This window comes from Malaclemys terrapin, chromosome 10 (genome assembly GCF_027887155.1).
Source record: "Malaclemys terrapin pileata isolate rMalTer1 chromosome 10, rMalTer1.hap1, whole genome shotgun sequence".
Lineage (NCBI taxonomy): Eukaryota > Metazoa > Chordata > Testudines > Emydidae > Malaclemys > Malaclemys terrapin.
The window spans coordinates 55,339,843-55,360,577 of NC_071514.1; the positions used below are offsets into that span (position 1 = coordinate 55,339,843).

Sequence of the window (20,735 nt, forward strand, 5' to 3'; positions counted from 1 at the left end):
TTAAGGTGCGTGACACCATCCTTCACCCTGTGGGTGCGTTTGGATAGCTAATCTGCTGTGTTCAGGAGCAGCCGAGGTCCTGGGGTATAGGAGTCTGATCTCTGTCTCTCACAGGCATTCCGAACGGTGGAGATCAAGCGCTGGGTCATCTGTGCCATGATTGGGATTCTAACCGGCCTCGTCGCCTGCTTCATCGACATCGTGGTGGAGAAACTGGCTGGGCTGAAGTTCAGAGTGGTGAAAGACAGTATCCTTTGGCTGTGCCGCGGCTGGGGGAGCGAGTGACATGGGGGCAGGTGCGGACAGGGTATTGCAGTGCTCTCTGGGCGATGGAGCAAGAGGTCATCAGCACAGAAGTGAGCAAAGGAATTTACCCACCAGGAAACTCCCAAAGGAAATGTCTGTGTAGGGTCGGGTGCATGTGTGTTGGCACTGAGTGAACTAACCCTGCAAGAACTCTATCCGTGGAGTAAGCTGAATCTTTGGTTAGATCTGTGAATGCCCTGGGCCAAGAGTAGTGTGTGCACTTGTGATCCGTGTCAGGAGGGGAGGTTTGATCTCACAGTGGCCGTACCATAAGGAGCCCAGCATGCTGTGAGTCCTGGCTCATTAGCGCCCGAGAAGCGAGGTTTCCCATAGCAGACAGGCCTGCTGAGGGGTTCCCAACCCTGATTGGATTCTGTCAGAGGCAGAGATGTGCCTGACAGAATCATGTGATTGATTCCTGGCTGCTCCCTGGAGAGTAAGGAGGGTCAAGTCCATTACTCACTCGAGTAGATAGTCCAGCCTACCCTGGGTACCTTTCAGATGTTCTGCACAATTGATTCCTATCATGTTTGCTGCTTACTAAAGCAATTCATGGTCAGAGAGCAGTTCTGCTCTGCAAAACGGCAGCCCATCGCTCTGCAGACTAGCCCCATGTGCTCAGCGCTGGAGCTGCCGCGCTGTTGACTGAAATACATGTCAGCTTAGAGCTGGCCAACGTCTTTCAGACGTCCAAACACCGGAGCTATTTCAATTTAAAAATTGTGCCAGCATTCTTCACCCCGCGGTCTTCTGTCCCTGGTCGGGGGAGCAGGGAGAACTGCGGCCTAACTGACCTCACGCATCTTCAACAGAGTAGTGTAATATCCAGTTACCTAACCCCACGGCAGGCCATGGCTACTCATCGGGTTGTGAGCGCTTCCAGGCGGGGACTGCCTCTTTTCTGTCCTTATGGCACCCAGCACTGTGGGCTGCCCCATCTCAGTTGGGCCCTCCAGGAGTTGTTGTAGCAGCTACTTGGAGAAGCAGGCAGATCCACTCTGGGATTTTTCAGGATGAAAGTTGCTGTATAACGTGGTCTAAACACTTTGAGAAGGCAAGAACCCAGTTTGACTCCCTGCTCCCTCGAGAGCAGGCCCTGGCAGTTAGGGAAAACCTTCTCGTTCTGGCTGGTGGGTCGTTGAGAGTATAAACAAGGAGTCCCACCACGGCCTTGTTAGTGACTTTGCATAGTCACACTGCACTTCAGCTATTGTCCGAGCCCCGCATCGGTGCATCTTGGTCTCTCGCTTTGCCCTTAAAGTGAAGAGCTAAAATCAGCCTGAATCCGAGATATCCCAGTCCCTTTTGGTGCAACACCCTGTAATGCCAGAGCTCAAGCATCTGGTCCCTGCGCTGCTCAGCTGGGGAGAAGCTGCCCGGCGGAGGGGAGAGCTCAGGAATTAGCACTAGTGAAAATACAGCAGAAACACACCAGCCAAGTCACCTGCTTTCTATATTGAAAGCTCCTTCACCAGGCTTGGTGCAGTGTGAAAATTCTTTAACTCTTTGATGCCTGGAGCCTGCAGTTTCCCCTGTGATGTGTTCAAATGAAAGGTGCGTTAGCGTGTTCACAAACTGAATCACCGGGTGGGAAGAATTTCCTGCTGTGTTGCATGACAGCTTGTCAGGGAAGCTGTTTAAACACTTCCTTGAAAGATGTGCTGCTCTGTGTGTATGTGTTTGCCTTGCAGTGTGCGGCTGTCTCCCGTGAGATGGTGCAGTAGTAATGGGGGGGAGGAGGCGGGTTCTCCTACCAGTGATATTTGAGGTTCTTGACTGTCCCTCCCAGATATTGACAAGTTCACTGAGAAGGGGGGACTGTCCTTCTCCCTGTTACTTTGGGCCATTCTGAACTCGAGTGTGGTGATGGTTGGATCCGTTATTGTCGCTTTCATAGAGGTAAGAGTTAAGAACCAGCTGTGGGCAGGTTGGTTTGCTCACTTCCCCCTGCATCAGTTCTGCAGTGAAATATGCAGACTCAACAGCCAGTTAAACATTCTAGTAAAATCCCCCTACTTGGGGGAGTGGGAAGTCACTTAGTTTCTTTGCCTGCGTTTGCCTGTCTGTGCTCTGCTCCCCCTGCTGGATCAGGTGGCTTCACAAATCATCTGGGCCTCAAAAATTCTTTACTGCAGGTAAAAGCAGCAAAGAGTCCTGTGGCACCTTATAGACTAACAGACGTATAGGAGCATGAGCTTTCGTGAGTGAATACCCACGAAAGTTCATGCTCCTATATGTCTGTTAGTCTATACGGTGCCACAGGACTTTTTGCTGCTTTTACAGATCCAGACTAACATGGCTACCCCTTTGATACTTTACTGCAGGTAGTGCTTAAATGAGGCACAGTCTCTTTCCAGTGTGATCCTTTATTTGCTTCATGAGCACAACTGTAGGTAACAGCATCAACACGGCAGGTAGAAGGAGCACAGCAAATAGTCAAAGCCCAAGGAGGTGAGGTGTTAAGGAGGGAGCTTTTTGGAATGCTGACAGTAACGGTTTGCCTACTGGATCGGATCCTCAGCTCGGGAGATGGTGCAGCTCCCTCGACATGGGTTGACCTGCATCTGTTTACACTAGTTCTGGTCTTGGCCAGTCTCTAAATTTCCTGCGTGTCCAAATTTTTAAGGATGAAAAGCTCGTAGGCAGAACAGTGCAATTCTGAGACAAGCACACAGCAGCCCCCTTAAACTGCTGCCCGTCCGGAGGGGGCCTGTAATCAGGGGGAGTTATTGTGAGATGAAGGGAACAAATCACAGTAACAAGGCAAATGAGCAGCATCTCCAGTGGGGAATCAGGGTAACAGTACCTTAAAGCACAGTGGAGTCCGACTTGACTAGTGTGCTAGACCTGTTCTGCATTGAGGAAGTTGAAGATAAACGTCCGGCCCTGTCTAACGTGGGGGTGGGGCCTTTAGCCACGAGGCAGAATGGATGCAGAAATAGAGATTCACACGGCACTCGTAGGCCTCCCAAAAGAGGCGGCCAGCTTTGCTCTTTGTCGTGCCCTCCCCTTTTGGAGCAGGTCCGGAATAGCCTGGACTATGCGTGGTGCTGTGGCTGTTACTCAGTGCTGACATGTGCTGGCCTGTGCCCTTGGGGCAATCCGGCTGCCGGCTGAGTGTTAGTTCCCAAGTCGTATTGAATAGCAGCTTGGTCTAGCGGGATCTCTCGCTTTCAGCTAGGCTGTCGCTCTCCTGTCAAAGCGCCCGGCTCTTTCTATAGAATTAAAGGAAGCCAGGCAAATATAAACCCTTCTGTGGCCCTGCTCCCGTTCAGCCCCTCCACCAGAGAATCTGCTGAGCTGGTTGCAGTGGCTTCAGTAGAGTCGTCCTCTCCTTGGAGTTGGTTTCTGGAGAACATCTCCCGGGGCATGTTGCTTCTGAAGAGGGGAACTGCCTCGTCTCCTATGAATTGATTCAGTCCACCCTGCTTCAGTACTCCTGGCAGGTCTGACTAGTCTCAGCCAGTTGGGTTTGCTTGAGGACAGCTAACAAGTTACCTGTAAAAGCACAATAGAGGTGATGCCAGAGGAATAATCTCTCCCTGAGATTCAGGTGACTAATCGCAAGTCCCTCTCCAGGGAAGGAGCGGCTGACTAGACGGGGCCTTGCTTCTGGAACGTGCCTGGCCAGCTGTAGGGGTTGGGGGGACGGACGGGGTATGATCTGTACAGGAAGCAAGGCTCAGACTGCCCCAAAATAGCTGTCATGTTTTCCCCCTCGCAGGGGGTAGGGTGCTGAAATGGTCAGGGAGCGGCCTCCGGCCCTTGCTGCTGTCTGGGATGACGGAAGCCACTGTGTAAGGGCTGATGCTAACTAACTCTCCCCGTGCTTCTAGCCTGTAGCTGCCGGCAGCGGGATTCCCCAGATTAAGTGCTACCTCAATGGCGTGAAGGTTCCTCATGTTGTCCGCCTCAAGGTAAGACACTGGGTTTTGGTGCGAGTGCACTTGGCAGTCCCATGCCCCATCATCCCTCCCCCACACCAGCGTGGTAAGGCTGGTAGCATGCAGGAGCTAGGACTTCCCCCTCTGGCATTCACCAGCCTGGTCTGCCTCCACACCATGCCGGTGCCCCCGTGCGCTGCCAGCTCCCCGCGCTCATCCTGGACGTGCGCTCCTGTCCCAGCTCTGCGAGGATGTCCCTTGGCCTCCCATCTGCAGTTGATAGTGGCACCTTCTGAGGGAGAGGAAGCTGGCCTGAGTCACCAGCTCATGACCCCAGCGGGCGCCATCCTGCCCAGCTTTGTGACTCATCTTGGGCAAGTCCCTTCACCTCCCTGGGGCTCTGTCTAATAAACACACCAGTGCAGATCCCTTTGGGGTCGTCTGGGGCGAAGCGCTAGGTAACTGCAGTATCACTGCTGGTATTGATTGTACACAGGGGGCTGCGTGTGCATGCTTGCGTCTCGTAGCCTCCTGTACTCTGAGCCCAGCGTAGGCTGCTGCTCTCCCACTCGCTCCCTTCCAGTGGCAGTCAGTCATCGCGTGCACCCGTTGGCAATGGGAATGTTGTCTAAAGGCACTTTTCCGGCCTGCAGGCCCTACAAAGCAACCTGGGGGCTCAGCGTTGGCCACGAGATCTCTCACACAGCAGAGCTTTGCAAAGTAAAATGGCTCCCCTGGGTTGGATCTGAGCACTCAGAAGGGCTCCAGTAGGCGCATGGGGGAAGCTGGTGCTGCAAATACTTGCTGACCCCTGGATGCAGGGGGGGCAGTTACTGGACTGCCCAGTCCTCTGTAACGACCGTGACTTCTGCCCTGCAGTTCCTTCAGAGAGCTGGTGCTCTGCGCTGGAGAGAGGCTGCTGCAGCGGAAGTTTAGACGGTACAGCTGCAGCAGTGAAACAGCAAGTCAAAGACAAGAGCCAAAGAACTCTTTGCCATCACTGGCTCCTGCTGCTATAGCTGCTAGCTTGCTAGCTACCCGCCTCACCTATTGCCTTGTGAGTGTGATTTCCAGGGAAAAGAGGCTGTAACCATCTTCCCCTTTGCTCTCTCCCAGGTACCTGGATTGCGGGGAGCAGCCGTGTCTGTTTTGGAGCTCTCTGCGTGTCTCCCACCAGCCCGGCGCTGAGAGTGACTGCCTCGTGACTTGCGCTCTCTCTCCTGTGCTAATCAGGGACTCTCTCCTTCTTTTCCAGACCTTGCTGATCAAAGTCTGCGGGGTCATTCTGTCAGTGGTCGGAGGTCTGGCTGTCGGGAAGGTAATTTACCCAGGAAGTGAATCTAATTCAGTCACCTTCCCAAGCTCGCTGTCGGTGTGTAGTCACCCCTCTGTGCTGCACCCTGGCCCCGGGAGCTGCTGCTGTCACGCTCGTGTGTCTAGCTTGAGCGTTCCTGATGCCTCAGTTACCGCTAGCATCTCAGAGTGGCTCCATCCTAAGCGGTTTGTTTAAACGGATACATGTATCCACGTGATCCTGGGTCAATGACTTTGCCACTTTCCCCTTTGCTCTGATGCCCCTCATCAGTGGGCTGCCTGGAGGTGCCTCCCAGAACAGCAGGGCTTCTCAGCCTTTTTCTTTCTGAACCCCCCCCCCAACATGCTATAAAAACTTCATGGCCCAGCTGTGCCACAACAACTGTTTTTCCACATATAAAAGGCAGAGCCAGCGCTGGGGAGTAGCAAGGAGGGCAATTGCCTGGGGCCCCATGCCACAGGGGGCCCCACAAAGCTAAGTTGCTGAGGCTTCAGCCCTGGATGGTGGGCTCAAAGCCCAAGACTTCAGCTTTCTGTCCTGGGCCCCAGTGACTCTGTCAGCCCTGCTTGGTGGGCCCCCTAAAATCTGCTTGCAGCCCCCCGAGGGGCTCCAGACCCCTGGTTGAGGACCACTGCAGTACAGCACCAGCAGTGTGCTGTGCTTTCCTGGGGGACTGGGGATCAGGAGACCCTGGGTAGTGGTGATGTATCCCAATGACATCTGCTGACCTGCCAGGACTCGGAGGAGATGGGCACGGGAGTTGCAGTCCCTGCGGCTGTCTGGTTCTTTCAGTATCTATGTTAGAGGCCATCTAGAGACTGAATCCTACAATGCTGTCACTGCACCGTTAGGTGGCCTTCCAGAGAGTCCTGCTGGAACGTCGCCGGGCAGAGGTGCAGTCACTGGTACAGTCTGGGATTATGACTGGAGCTTGGGTCCACTCTGACGCAGTCCTGGGGATCCTCTGCATTGATAGAGACAGCTCTTCAGGAGTTCACGCTCCGTGCTCTAGACAGCGTGGTGGTTTGTCCAGGCCTGCTGGATGTTATCTTTAGAGCCACTTGTTAGAACTAGGAAGTATGGGAGTAAGGTGAGGCTTCCACTTCCTGCAAAGAAACCTCCCCTGCTGGAGCTGAGGCTGCTTCGGCCATAGAATCCCCGTGTGGCTGCACTCCCTCGCCAGCTGTGCAGAGTGGCTTTGGAATCGAGCTGGGGGGCGTGGACGAGATGCACAGAGTTCACACTCTGAATGCCCGTGTCTTCATGGCGAGGCTCCAAAAAGCGAAGCTGCCTTTCTCCTCTAACGTCCACTTTCCTGCCTTCAGGAAGGGCCAATGATTCATTCCGGAGCGGTCATTGCAGCTGGGATCTCGCAAGGAAGGTCGACTTCTTTGAAGCGAGACTTTAAGGTTGGTTAGCTCGCTCCCAGAGTCTGACGGGAGTGTGTCCGTGTCCGCGCGTGTGTGTGTGTGTGTGTGTGTGTGTCCGTGTCTCTCTTCCCCCCCCCCCCCCGCATGTGCTGGGGAAGGAACTGTGGTTACTGGCTCATGACATCTTGGGAGGACACAAATCGGTCTCTGGTCCAGTGGATAGAATCAATATAGTGAAGTGCTCTTCACCTTCCTAGTGCAATCTAGGGCCAGTCAACTAGCTCAGCTGAATCCAGAAGAGCCTGCCCTACTGAAAAGGTGGGGTAGGGTAGTGAGATGGAGATGGACCTGCTGCAACCATGAGTGCTGTGGACTTCCATGCAGACAAAGCTCTTGGCCTGTTGTGCTCCGCAGGGTGGCAGGGGCCAGGAACCCTGCTCGAGCAGTCAGCGGTAGGTGGCTTGGAAGGAGTAATGCTGGCCTATCCTGAAGGTGGCTCCGTCCAATCCTATTTGCCCTAAACTATTCCAGTTGCAGTCCTCTCTGGGTACTTATCCCACAATTCCCAGCAGCAGTGCATTCTGGGAGGAGCTTGAAATGAATATATTCTCCCCCCTCAGCACCCACTGCAGCTGTGCTGGAGAGAAGGATTGTGTGCACTAGGAAGAGCACAGAGGAGCGGTGGAACGTCCCTCCCCTCTGGGTCCGGCATTGCTAGTGAGGAGGGCAGGGAGCAGTGCAAGGCAGGCAGGCAGTGAGAGGCTCCCCACGTTGCTACACTTAATTCAATTGGCCGCTGATGTAACCATCTAAGTGGTCTCAGCAGACTGAACACGCTGCCGCTGATCTGTATCAGGAAGCGAAAGCCTTGATGGCAACCCCGTGATGCTGCCATCTGGGCTAGGTGGCCCTTGCGAAGGGGCCCGCTGGCTGGCACTGGTCCTGCGTGCGCTCTGTTTGCACTGCTACGTGAGGGGGACGTTGGCTCTGCGGCTGGGGGAGGAATCCAACTCAGGTGGACGGATACACGCTAGCCCTGCTCCAGCTAGCGCACTAAAAATAGCCGTGCGGCCGTGGCATTGCAGGCGGCAGTTTGGCTAGCTGCCCGAGTGCATCATCAGGGGGTTGGGTGGGCAGCACAAGCTGTCACCGTGTGGCTGTGGCCACACTGCTGTTTTTAGCACCCTGGCATGAGCAAAGCTAGCCTGTATCACCCTGCTGGAAAACGCGCTCCCGGTGGCTCTGTGACATACCCCCCTAGGGGAGCAGAGTGCACAGTGTGTCTGCTTTTATTGGTTCACATCCTGGCTGCGATGAGTCATCTGCTGCTGGGCAGTGTAATGAATTGTTCCAGGGGTATAACACCCCTCCACGCAGCACGGACAAGGGTACGGGGATAGCTGCGAGCAGCGTCTTCTGCATGGGAGGAGAGCAGCCAATGTCAGCCTGTTTAATTCTCCATGCTGATGGGGGCGCTCTTGGGCTGCTAGCAGCCGGTAAAGCCGCTGTCCTCGTGTTGTTTCAGATCTTTGAGTACTTCCGCAGAGACACGGAGAAAAGGGACTTCGTCTCAGCCGGAGCGGCTGCTGGCGTCTCAGCCGCTTTTGGCGCCCCAGTTGGTAAGATGTCTTCTGATGCTGTGTGTATCCCTGCAGGCCAGACCCTGCCCCAGGAGGGACGCTCTCCCCCCCCCCCCCCCCCACTAGGGGCAGCTGGCAGAGATCTCGTGACTTTCCCAGCCCTCTTGGGATGGGTGGGTTAGTTAATCACGCTTAGAGGGGAAGTGATCTGTGCTGGATAGAGCTTGGAGCGTCAGCTTTGGGTGCTCTGCATGTTTGTTCTCAGGCAGTGCTTGAAACTGCTGCTTTCAGAGCCATGTTCCCATGTAGCGCGTCCAGACTAGAGAACAATGGCTGCTCTGTCCGTCTGTCCCTCTGCTCCTGCCCATTGAGCTTGGTGGCAAACAAAAAAAGCAGCATGCAGGCTGCCTGTCTCTGCTGGGCTTCTGTCTGATGCTGACGGGAGCCCCTGGAGAACAGAGAGAGGGAGCTGGATCCTGACATGCAGATACAGCCAGAATGCCTGGCTACCATCGGGCCCTGTTACTGCTAAGTCCGTGAGCCAGCCAAGAGAAACCAAGACAGAGCCAGTGAAGCGGAGGGGGTCGTGCCTGGGTGGGTAGGGCTGGGAGAGCTGTTAACCCCACCCAGGGACTGCGGAGCCCTCCCAGGAGGGGTGTCGGTATCGGTCGCTACAGGAAAACCCGTGCGTGTTCCCTCCTCCGACGCGAGCCTGAAATCTAGGCGTAAAGTTGAGTGTTAAGGAACGAGTTAGTCCCCCAGAGAGTCGTCCCTGCCACACACACCCCACCCCCCCCAGCAGCCCTTATCCAGGGTGAACCCATGCCCAGCATTGCTGCTCCTCCCTGCTGAGTGACTGGGGAAGTGGCAGGGTGTAGGCTGAGCACAGTCACCAAAGGGCACCAGGCTTTGTCTCCACAGCAAAACCTTCCCACTGCCATGGAGGCAAGTGTCAGAATGCTCAGCGTTTCCGTCTCTTCGACAAAAGCGACTGTGTGAGATGCTCCCCCAAAGCCTCCTGGCTCCAAGTGTGATGGTGGCATGACCGAGGGCTGCTAGCACAGACGTGCATTTGCAGCTGTGACCCTCCCCAAGGCTTGGCCAGCCACTGGCCTGCTTCCCGGGCTGAGCTGGTGGGGGTGGTCCCCTGTGTCAACAGCCACAGCCAGGCATCGGTTCCTAGTGCGGGTGTGAGGTCTCCAACCCCATGAAGCTGTGTCCCTGGTCTCTGCACACCCGAGGGGCAGGTTCCTTCCAGCCCATGTAACTGGGCGATCGGAACTCGCCCTGAAAGACCCAGCCGCTCCCAAGCAGAGAGGTGGTAGCTACCCGAGCTGATCCATTACAATGGCCCCATGGCCTTTTGTGTCCTTAGGGGGAGTTCTTTTCAGCTTGGAAGAAGGTGCTTCCTTCTGGAATCAGTTCCTGACATGGAGAATCGTAAGTGTTAGCAGCCTGAGGCAGAGGCTGGGCACCAGCTTCTGAAAAACTCAGCCGCCAGCTGGGGGTTTCACTGGGGGTTTCACTCAGGCCGGGGAGGGTCAGGATGCCTTGTCGAGCAAGGGGCCTGCACTGGGTAGACACCCCCCCCATCAGAAGGGGACTGTCGGGTGAATCTAGGCCTTGACTGGTGTAAGAGTCTGAGACCAAGACAGAGGATGCTGATGGTTCCCCTCCCAGAGAAGCTGCTTGGAGTCCTGCAGTGGCCTGTGCCGGAGAGGTGGCAAGAGGGAGATGGGACGTAAAGGGAACAGCGCAGAAGAGGCGTGAGGCACTTGTGTATAAGCACAGAGCGCAAGGTGCTGCATGACCCCCAAGGAAGCTATGGCTCCTGCCTGTGGAGCTCACAGCGTAATAGACATGCTGATTCGGCACCAGGCACTGGTTGGGGGTGTGAATTAAATCCTGCCCCTCCCTGCTGTAAGAACACTTTGGGGAATGAGCAGGGCCGAGGTAGGCCCCTGGCGAATGGAGTGGGGTTTGGAGGGGTGTGACGGCAGGCAGCCGAGGTGGCAGATTGTCTCGTGCCATGATGCTCTCTTGCTTCTCTCTGCAGTTCTTTGCCTCCATGATCTCTACGTTCACACTGAACTCCATCCTGAGCTTTTACCACGGGAACCCCTGGGACCTCTCCAGCCCGGGTCTCATCAACTTTGGAAGGTTCGACAGCGAGGTAAAATTGCTGGCCTTGCTGATGAGTTCGTGCCATCACTGGGCAGGCACATGCCCCGTTCCGGGCATGTTCTGCAGCCTTGCAAGTAGTGGCAGGACCTGAAGGCAGCAGATGGGGCCATTCACTCCCTTTATACCCTTCCCCTGAATGTTTGACAGTAGGAGGCACCTCAAGTTGGGGGTGTCATGCTGGGGCGGGGGGGCTCTGCAAAAGCCAGATACACCCATTTCCAAACTTCCTGCCGAGCAGCCTCTTGGAAGCATTTGTCCAGCTGTTGCTGGGCTCTGGTTCTGCAAGCGTGGGATCTGTGGGGCCTGAGAGTGAGAAGTCCTGCTGCAGCCATTGCTCTAGGCAGCTGCCAGCTGTAAAGGCCTTGAGCAGAGGCAGTGACTTGGCACCGAGTGAACTGCTGTGCCGAAAGGTCTCCAAACCCATTTCTCCTTGTTTACAGAAACTGGGATACACGTTCCAGGAAATTCCGATCTTCATTGTTATGGGAGTGGTTGGTAAGATTGGTCTGCTCGTTCAATTGAGTTAACACCTCTGAATAATCCCCTGTCCTGGAAAGCTGCCTTAGCCCACTTCCTGAGGAGAACAGGAAAGACATTAAAAAGCACAAAAACAGAGGGCCCTCAGGGAGCCTGCTGCTGCTTGATGCTTTCAAGGGCCACAGCTAGATTCTCTGGCCAATCTTGATCTTCCATGGTGAAGGCGAAACCCCTTAACTTTGTTCTTCCCCCTTAGAGCCTGTCAGGGTGACATTGGTCTGAGGTCTGGCCCCCTGAGAGGCTGGGGGAAGGAAACTGGTGTTCTAGGCAAAACTCCCTGCCCGCTAGGAGTCTGTGAGCAGGGTGTTTGGAATGTGAACCGTGTGAGAATTATTTTCTGATCACGGTTTCCGTACAGCCCTCTCCTGCTGCGCTGGGCACAGCACACATCTAGAAATCTGACTGTCAGCTGCAGCCTTGCCTGCCTCTACTTCAGTGCTCTGTACAATCAGGTGGCTGCTAACAATCTATCACTGGATTTAACAAAATGACCAGAAGTGCAGGGAAACGCCAGGCTGGAGTCAGCGAGGAATTGCTACTGACTTTCCTCGTAGATAACTTTTCCTCGTAGAAGCTATCCTTTGGATCGGGCTGGACCCCAGCCAGGATGCTGATGTCACCTGCTTCTTTCACTGCCCTGGGGTCTGGATGGTGGTTGGATCTCAGACCTTCCGGCCATTACTCCCTGCTCAGAACAAAAACAGAAATACTGTGGTCTCCAGTAGGCTGGCTGCCGTAAGGCGACAAACTCTCCTAAAACCATGTTGTGTCTGAGCATTGAAACACACGCGTTGGAACAATGAAAACTACCATTACCACAGCAACCCTGATGTAGCCACATTGCACATCCCAGTATACACTGGAAAATGTGGCAGTTATAGTCTACGTTGGGCCTCTGAATAGCCTGATGTGCTGTTAAAATTCTCAATCCTAATGTTGCATTAATGCATCATGCCGATCTATGACCTTCGTGTTGTAGAAATAAGATCGGGCTCAGGCGTTGATTTTCCTTTAGTGAAGAAACGAGAAATAAAGGGGGAGGCCAGGTGTGTGGATGGATCTTTCTCAAGGATGTGCGCTCGCTCTCATTCTTCTCTCCCCCTCCAAAGCAGTAGAGTTAAATTTTGACTCTTTCAATTTTGAAGTCTCCGTAAACTGGAGATTTGTGCCCATAGGGAGAAATGGCAGCAGCTTGTGCAGTTTCTTCTGTGACTTTCGGCTTGCTCTCCTTTGTGGCTTGACACTGAGTATTACAGTAGGAAATTGCTGCTTTTCCCTGGAAGCTGCTGCTGTCAATGGTTTAAAAACATTGTGCTATTGATAACATGTTGCTGACGAGGCCAGAGAACTGTCCAAAGGCAAACTGAGTCTGGAGAAATCTTTTTTTTTTTTTTTTTAAGACGTGTTTAACTCTGCATGTAGGAAAATCCCGAATGTGGCATAAAGGAATATCGGCTTCTTTCAAATCCACTCAGGAGGTTTTCAGCTGTTTTCCCTCTTTCCTGCTTGCAGGTGGAATTCTCGGCGCGATATTCAATGCCTTGAATTACTGGTTAACCATGTTCCGAATCAGGTAAGAGCCCAAGAGGTGCTAAATAAAACAAAATCCCTCAGTATTATAATGGGTTGTGTTCAGGTTGGGGCCGATTAACTGAACCAAAGGGCGTTCCTTTCATTCCTGTAGCCCTGCAGCTTCAGATCTGGTAAGTGACATGTGGTGTTAGCATGTGGTCACTCACAAAACTCAAGTGCTTAGAAGCAAGGAAGTGGTAGCTAAGGATGCCATCGCTTTATAACGCACTAGAATTGACAGCTACTATCACAAAGACATCCATGTTTCATCACAGCTATAACTCTGACCCAAAGTAAATATCCCTTCCATCATCTCCTAAAGCAGAAACCCCTCTGAGAAAGGAATCTTCTATTATATGTGCCCCTTCACAGTACAGTAATCCACCTAAAATACATATCTAAATTCAATGACTCTTCCATGCTTTCCTATTGAACTGTGTATAACCACAGTTTCTTGAGACGCGTTGGATTTCATTAGATTCTACATATGACCTGTAAGTATACCAACTGATGCTGCAACTCCCATGTAACAGTATCTTTTTGAAGAAACACGTCGGTTCTGAAGGCTGAGGATCGACTAAAAGACTTTAGAACAAATCCATGGGTCAGAGTTCAGGTGATGGTGATCAGATGAATTTCTTTGTTCTGATGCAAATACTTATGTGGACAATGCGATTTTCTTAACCATCCATTTCTTTGCTGTTCAGTATTTGGGTTATGTGCTATGTAAATGCATTGGGGAACATTTTCAAAAGCTCAGGTCCCAGTGAGCTTCTAAATCACTTAGATGCTTTTGAAACTGTCCCCATAGTCACTTTGCTTCAAAAATCAGTTAAAATGGTTAAGCTTTCTGTGTTGGAATACCTCCCTCCCCCCTCTTGGGACCTGGCTTCTCATTTATCCACCACAGCTCATCTTTCAAGGGCAATTAGTTCAGACAAATAACAGCCCGTGCCTGCTGGGAGGATGGGGGAGTGCTTGTAGCTTTTGCAGATGGAACAGACGGGAGTTGAGGGATTCAAAGCAGACGGTACATTCTGTGTTCAACGGTACTGTGAACGTGTTCGTGGAGCCAGAAGTCTGCAGGACTGTTAAAAGTATAAAGGGCGATTTCCATGCAGCTCCTCGTTCGTACAGCCACAGTAACGTTCAGACGGCCTTCCGCAGGGCGGGATAGCATCCAGGAGCAGAGCTGGGGAAGGGGATTATTTACTTTCTGTGGACAACTTGGGGGGAGAGCGAGAGAGAGGAGAGCAACAAAAATGATCAAAGGTTTAGAAAATCTGAGCTATGAGGAAAAGTTAAAAATAGCAGGTGTGATTAGTCTTGAGAAAAGACAACTGACGGGGGGGAGGGGGGTGGAAAGTCTTCAAACATGTTAAGAGCTGTTATAAAGAGGACAATGATGAATTGTTCTCTGTCCATCAAAGGCAGGACAAGAAGTAATGGGCTTAATCTGCAGCAAAGGAGATTCAGGCTAGGTGGTAAGGAAAACGTTGTAACTAACTCCAAGGATAGCTAAGCACTGGGACAGGTGACCAAGGGAAGTTGTGGAATCCCCGTCACTGGAGATTACTAAGAACAGGTTGGGCAAACACCTATCCGGGATGGTCTAGGTTTACTGGGTCCTGCCTCAGTGCAGTTCGCTGGACTAGATGAGCTCTCAAGGTCCCTCCCAGCCCAACATGTCTATGATTTCCCCCTTCATTTGGGCCTGTGAAATCCTGCTGCTTGTCTGGTGCCTGCCCCTGAGAGATGGCAGCCTGCACCAGTCACTCCCGCGCCCCCCAAGCCACCAGCAGTGGTTGCAACCAGTCTGAAGAACCAGCTGACCAGGGGGTGCCTTTGGGAAGCAGCGAACAGCCGGGAGGTTGCTCCCTGTTCACACGGCTTGTGTCTGACTCTGCAGGTACATCCACCGCCCGTGCCTGCAAGTGATCGAGGCCATGCTGGTGGCGGCTGTGACGGCAGCTGTGGGGTTTGTGATGATCTACTGCTCTAGCGACTGCCAGCCCTTCCAAGGGGATTCTGTGGCCTATCCCTTACAGGTAGGAAACATGGCTGTGAACCCCCTGTCCCCTGCACAGTGTCTGTTCCTGACTGCCCCCTAGAGCTGGATCAGGTCATAGCACAGTCAGGTGCTCAGAGCTCAGGGATTTTCCAGGCCTGATCTGTGCTGCCTGGCTTGGGAGCTGGCCTCAAAGGGGCCAGGCTAGGCCCAGGCATGGGGGAGTCTCTGTAGTTTTTTGACAAGCCAGGGGGCTGCAAGCACTGAGGGAGTAGGAGCATCCCCTGAGATGGGCAGTGAATGAGACAGGGCTCCATACATAGCTGAGGAACCCTGCCTCATGCAGGGCCTGAGCTTCCTTGGCTCCCATTATAGGCAGTCTAGCAATGCTGGGCAGGGTCACGCAGCACACATTGAATGAGGCGAGGCTCTGCTGGGGGGGCATGGTTCATGGAGTGCATGGCCAGCAAGGGGGGCCTGTCAGAGTCTGGCCAGAGACTCTCAGTTTAAGGGACTACAACAGAGAAGTGGGTAACTTCATCCAAACTGTTGCTGGAAGATGCAATCTGCAAACCAAGCACTCAGTCGGGGAATGACAAAGGTAAGGTCACCTGTGCAGCCTGAACTCTGCCCTTGTGCATGCCCAGAGTAGCACAAGATGGCATGTGTGTATCTAAGATTGCAGAGAGAGCTGTATGCTTGAGGGAATAGTATGCGATCAGCTGATCGGATAAGACTGGGGTGGGGGGCTGAACTAAAGGTCTATGCGAGCTCAGTGGCCTCAACACAGGTTTCTAATGGAATCTAGCTGGGATTGATGATCCATCCTAGTGCACCAACAGAAGTGAAGGCTTTGAAAATAACATGAGCCTTAGAAGAATCATCGAAGTGTAGGACTGGAAGGGACCTTGAAAGGTCATCGAGTCCAGTCCCCTGCCTTCACAGCAGGACCAAGTACAATCCCTGGCAGATTTTTGCCCCAGATCCCTAAATGGCCCCCTCAAGGATTGAACTCACAACCCTGGGTTTAGCAGGCCAATGCTCAAAGCACCGAACTGTCCCCCCCCTTCCCCCTTTTGGTAAAAGGGTCACATATTGCCGACTGCTGTTAAGGAACATCTAAAACTACTAGAAATCTGTTAGTCTTTAAGGTGTTCCTCGTTGTTTTTGTGGATACAGACTAACACGGCTACCCCCTGAGACTTAAAACTGCTAGAACGGCTAGAGATGGGAGAGAGATGTCTCATCACCCTTTCTGCTTTCCCCGCTCCCCTTTATAGCCAGTAAGTGTACTCCATTTGTGACAGTCGTTCAGCTAGTAAAGGGGAAGAGGAAAAATAGTAATGTCCCAAATTCTCAGCTAAATTTAGCTAGATTTCAACTTGACCATGACCCTCTACATTTCTGAGGTGGGTAACACTGTACAAGTACTGAAGTGAGAGGCTAGGCCTAGTGTGCTCACCATTGCAACACCCAACTGATTTTGGAGTGTAAATCTTTTCAAAAGTGATTTAGGCATTCTTAATTCCCAAGTGCCTAAATCCCTTTTGAAAATATGTGGGCTCTTAAATCAGTGACGCTTTGCACCGATGCATACAGAAATAGCTAAATACCTTTAAAATGTTGGGCGTAAAAGTCTACCTAGCTGAAGGCAAATGTACCATGCTAGCAATGCATGTGGCTCCATGAAACTCTGCACATCTGCTAGTGGGGTGTATTTCACCAGGTGCCCAGGAGCCCCTTTCACTCCTGCCTTCTCGCTCTCTGCCAGCTCCTCTGTCCCCATGTGCCACACGTCCCAGCAGCGATCGTCGTGTGGATTCTACCAGGTCTCACAAGCCAGCCTTTGTTTTTTCTCCCCAGCTGTTCTGTGCGGATGGAGAATATAATTCGATGGCCACCGCCTTCTTCAACACGCCTGAGAAGAGTGTCGTCAGCCTCTTTCACAACCCCCCAGGTCGGTTCTGGCTCGGCTGACGGGATGCTGAGCTGCAGGCAGAACGGGGCTGGGGCTCGGGTCTAGTGGCAGGTCCGGGGCAGCAGACCCAGAATTAGGAAGCAAGTCGCATTGCTCGGTTTGTGGTCAGACGTTCTCGTGTTAGCCCAGCCCTGCCGGCTGAGCTCTGTTCAGTAATGCTCATAGGCTCAAGGGACCATTGCAATCATCTAGTCTGACCTCCTGCACATTGCAGGCCACAAAACCTCACCCAGCCACTCCTGTGATAGACCCCTAACCTCCGGCTGAGTTACTGAACTCCTCAAATCAGGGCTTAAAGACTTCAAGTTACAGAGAATTCACCATTTACCCTGAGCTCCTGTAAAAAGATCCTCCCTGCCGGCGAATAGCAACCCTCCGCAGCGCCTGCTGGGTGTACAGGCTCCAGGGCTGTCCAGTGTGTAACACATTAATGGTGGTGGTGTCACATAGGAGCCTTAGGGTATGGACTAGGGCCTATTGTGCCGGGTGCTGTACAAACAGAACAAGGACAGTCCCGGCTGTGCAGTCGTGATGGTGAGCTAAGCGCTTAACCGGGGCAGTGCCTGCCCAGCACAGCTCCCAATCACAGGGAACGGGAACAACCCACAGATCAGCCCGGGCCAGATGGTGCTAATGCAGAGCCATTCACACTCGCCATGACGCGCCCTCCACGCCTCTCGGCAAAGCTTTAAGAGCAGAGGCAGCAGGAGCCCCTCATAGCGTTTACAAATACCCTGCTGTGCGATGTCCTAAATCTATCAGCCTGACCTCCTCAGAGGAACAGAGCCTAGCTTTGTTCATACTCACTAATTCATAAAGTGCAGTTGTTTGCGAGGCACCCGCCGTTCACTAGCGTGAATCGGGTGATTTGCTCTTGAATATGCATTGAAACAATCTAGTCTCTAGCCGAAGGTGAATAGGTCAGGTCTGAGTAGGAGACCTGTGTCAGAAGACTTGTGCTTTTATGTCAGTGGCTGATTTGGGGCTTTTAAAAGTCAAGATCTGGATTTGGATCTGCAAAGTGGTGTTGATACGTTATTGATGCTCCCACAAAAATTCCCCCTCCCTTAGCCTGTGATAAGCACCCTGTCCGTAGGCACATGCACTCAGACAGGCAGGATGAGAGCTGGGGTGTGTTAGATTGTGTGTAGATGGGACCTTGACAAGGAGGCTGCAGTGTCCCATGAGCACTCCTGTTAAATGTCAGCCAAGCATTTTCCATTCACCACCTTCAGTCTCTGTTGAGCCGTTCTCCTTTGTGTGCTCGCTCCGAAAGCTGGAGTCTGTTCTGGAAATGTTCTTGGCTGCTTCCTGTTTGCTAAGGTCTCTCTCCCCTGAACGACTTTCCCTTCTGGTCATGTTTGGAATGTGGATTTTACTTTTTGGGTTGCTAGAAATGAAATCCCATTTCACAGTCCCCCGGAGAGTCCTGTCTGGGTTTGCATTTCTCGGCTGATGTAATGCCTGGGTAACTTTAATTGAAAAGGCACAAATTCCACCTCTACCCCAGTAACGGTCTCCTGGAACGGCCGCTTGAATCTCATGCCTGGTCTTTCACCGGCAGCTGATGCACAGAGATGGCTGTCCCTTGAGTGCACTGAACTGGCAACTTCAGCACTGGTTGCACTCAGTGGTGGTGACTTTCCTGTGGAGATAGGATGGGACCCAGAGAACTTGTGGTGCCCCAGACCTTTCCCTCTCCTGTCTCAAATCTTGGTTGACAGTTGCTGTGGAAATGTTCAAAGGGGGTGGGGTGGGGACGCTCACCTTCTTGACACTCTTTAAACAGCTGTCGCCTGAGGACGCAGATCCAGGGAGTGCTGGGGGGAGGACTTCAGGGCACTGCACAAGAGCCTCTCTACACAGGTGATGTCCACAGCTGGAGTATGGCTGGCGAGACTTCTGTGGGAGGCAGCACGCACAAGCAGCAGGGGGTGTCCCTGGTGAATATAGAGCAGGAAGGTTTATTGCTCTGTCTGGCAACAATCATGGCACAGCACTGTAAAGAACACGATATGCTGGGTCGAATTGTCTTGGCTTCCGCAAAGGAAAACGGGGCCTCCCCAGTGGATTAGACTTCTGTGGCCTTCTCCAGAACTAGCTGTGCTAAGTTATCTGGGCTTTCCAAAGTCTTTGAAGTCCCTCGCTAGAGGCTGTTAAGGAGAGTACATCCTCCAGGGGGAGGGTCAGAGTATCGTCCTGCGGTAGAAACTCTGAGAAGCAAAAAGCCAAGGCTAACGGGGGAGGGGAGGCAGGTCCTGGAGTTCAATATGCAATTAACAACCTGGAAAGGGGGGTGAGCGGTGAGGGTGATTCATAGAAAGGATGATTGAGAGACGCATAGAAGGGGGAGTGAGCTGCATGCGGGCGGGTGAACTGCTTGACAGCTGGTGGGTAACCCAGTGGGAAGAGGAATTGGACCTGCTCCTACAAGTGTCTCAGTCTGAATTAACCCTGGCAGCTCACCACAAACCTCTGCTAACGAGCAGAAATCAGTTTAGGAATGAGAACGAACCCCCTGAATGAGTGAGCCGCTCCCCCAACATAACGGTGCCAGAACTGATCAGCCCTGACTGAAGGGGCAGGGACAGGCGGGCACAGGGAGGGGCGATGAAGACTTCCCTGCAGAGACTGACCCAACGAGCAGTGTTTCATGAAGAGATGAATCAGGTCTGGGAAAGGCCTGCTGGCTACTGAATGGGGTGGGGGAGCATTCATGGGTGCCTTTGTTCAGAGCAAGGGGATTTGGTGCTATTGAAAGGCAACGGGTATAAAACAGCTGCAAGGAAAGCACAAGTAACCTGCGGCGCCCCTGGCCAGAGAACATCGGGGCCAAGAGCAGAGCAGGGTTTGGAAAGGCCTGGCCCTTGTATGGACCATGAGAACAGCTGCAGTTACAGGATTTTTTTAAAGGTTTTAGGGCTGTGAACCGTCCTGCTCCAGGGCATGAGCTGGCTGCTGGGATCGGGGCAGGCTGTCTCAGGTCGGGGCTGCGTTCCGAGTACCTGCCTGCAGAGGACTTGGCGATTGGAGCCAGACAAGGGACGAGAGGGGGAAAGATCTTGTTCTTTGAGGGGAAATACCATCTTTACTTGTGAGACGTCTACAGTGGCTAGGTGGGTCCATCCCGCTGCCATGACCATTAATGGAGGGGGATTGGAGCAGGGTGGTGAGGAGCTTCACGGCATCCGGGGGGTGGGGGGAGGGTTGTACCATCGGCTCTGCCCTTTCTCGGCCCCCTCAGGGATGCTGTTCTCCAGGGTGTGTGATGACAGACAGATGCGCCTTGCTCTTCTGGTCTGACAGGCTGGTGGGGCTGGTGTGCATTTGCAGGCGCCCATCCTCTCAGAGCCACGCCGTGGCAGTAATGGGGGGCTGCTAACGAGCTGGAATGTGCCATTTAACATTACAGCTTGACAGGGGAGCTGCCAGCAGCTGGTCTAGAACAGCAGGAATCTCTGAGGTGTAGAAGGGGTGAAACCAACCACCCGGGCTTCTCCTCTCTCTCCCCCCCCCCCCAGGTTCTTACAATCCCATGACCCTGGGGATGTTCACCCTGATGTATTTCTTTCTGGCCTGTTGGACCTATGGGCTCACCGTGTCGGCAGGTGTCTTCATCCCTTCCCTGTTGATTGGAGCTGCCTGGGGACGACTCTTTGGCATATCGTTGGCCTACCTGACTAGTGGAGCGGTGAGTTACCCCTTCTCGGGGTGGGAGCTCTGACCTCCAGAAATGGAGCACTGACAGTGAAGCCACGTTTTGCTTGCAGATTTATTAGTGCTCCGTGTCTGGAGGTCAGCTGGGGAGCTGTGGGGGGCGGAGGTCGTGCTGGAGTTTTAGCTGGGTTAGTGGGCGAAGGAAGAAAGACCAGCTTAGATACTGCAAAATGCCAGCGAGAAAGGGAGTAGATCTTGTTTGCTGCCCTTCACTGACTCATCCAGCAGCAGCAGCTCCTGAGCAAGGGCAGTATAAGTCCTCCGGAGTGGCTACGGCTCCCTGC

The 20,735-nt window shown here is 53.2% G+C and overlaps 1 protein-coding gene across 2 annotated transcripts in view; it reads left to right on the plus strand.

The window, feature by feature from the left end:
• CLCN7 (chloride voltage-gated channel 7) overlaps positions 1 to 20,735 on the plus strand; it is a 51,826-nt gene that overhangs the window by 21,733 nt on the left and 9,358 nt on the right. Inside the window, exons 5-17 of one of the 2 annotated variants that reach the window (XM_054041431.1) lie at positions 115 to 247; positions 2,096 to 2,205; positions 4,143 to 4,223; positions 5,446 to 5,508; positions 6,831 to 6,914; positions 8,401 to 8,494; positions 9,831 to 9,895; positions 10,512 to 10,628; positions 11,080 to 11,134; positions 12,689 to 12,749; positions 14,658 to 14,796; positions 16,620 to 16,713; positions 20,256 to 20,425. In XM_054041431.1, coding sequence (XP_053897406.1) covers positions 115 to 247; positions 2,096 to 2,205; positions 4,143 to 4,223; positions 5,446 to 5,508; positions 6,831 to 6,914; positions 8,401 to 8,494; positions 9,831 to 9,895; positions 10,512 to 10,628; positions 11,080 to 11,134; positions 12,689 to 12,749; positions 14,658 to 14,796; positions 16,620 to 16,713; positions 20,256 to 20,425 — 1,266 coding nt within the window. The remainder of the gene's footprint in view (positions 1 to 114; positions 248 to 2,095; positions 2,206 to 4,142; positions 4,224 to 5,445; positions 5,509 to 6,830; positions 6,915 to 8,400; positions 8,495 to 9,830; positions 9,896 to 10,511; positions 10,629 to 11,079; positions 11,135 to 12,688; positions 12,750 to 14,657; positions 14,797 to 16,619; positions 16,714 to 20,255; positions 20,426 to 20,735) is intronic. The other variant, XM_054041432.1, reaches the window with a different exon arrangement.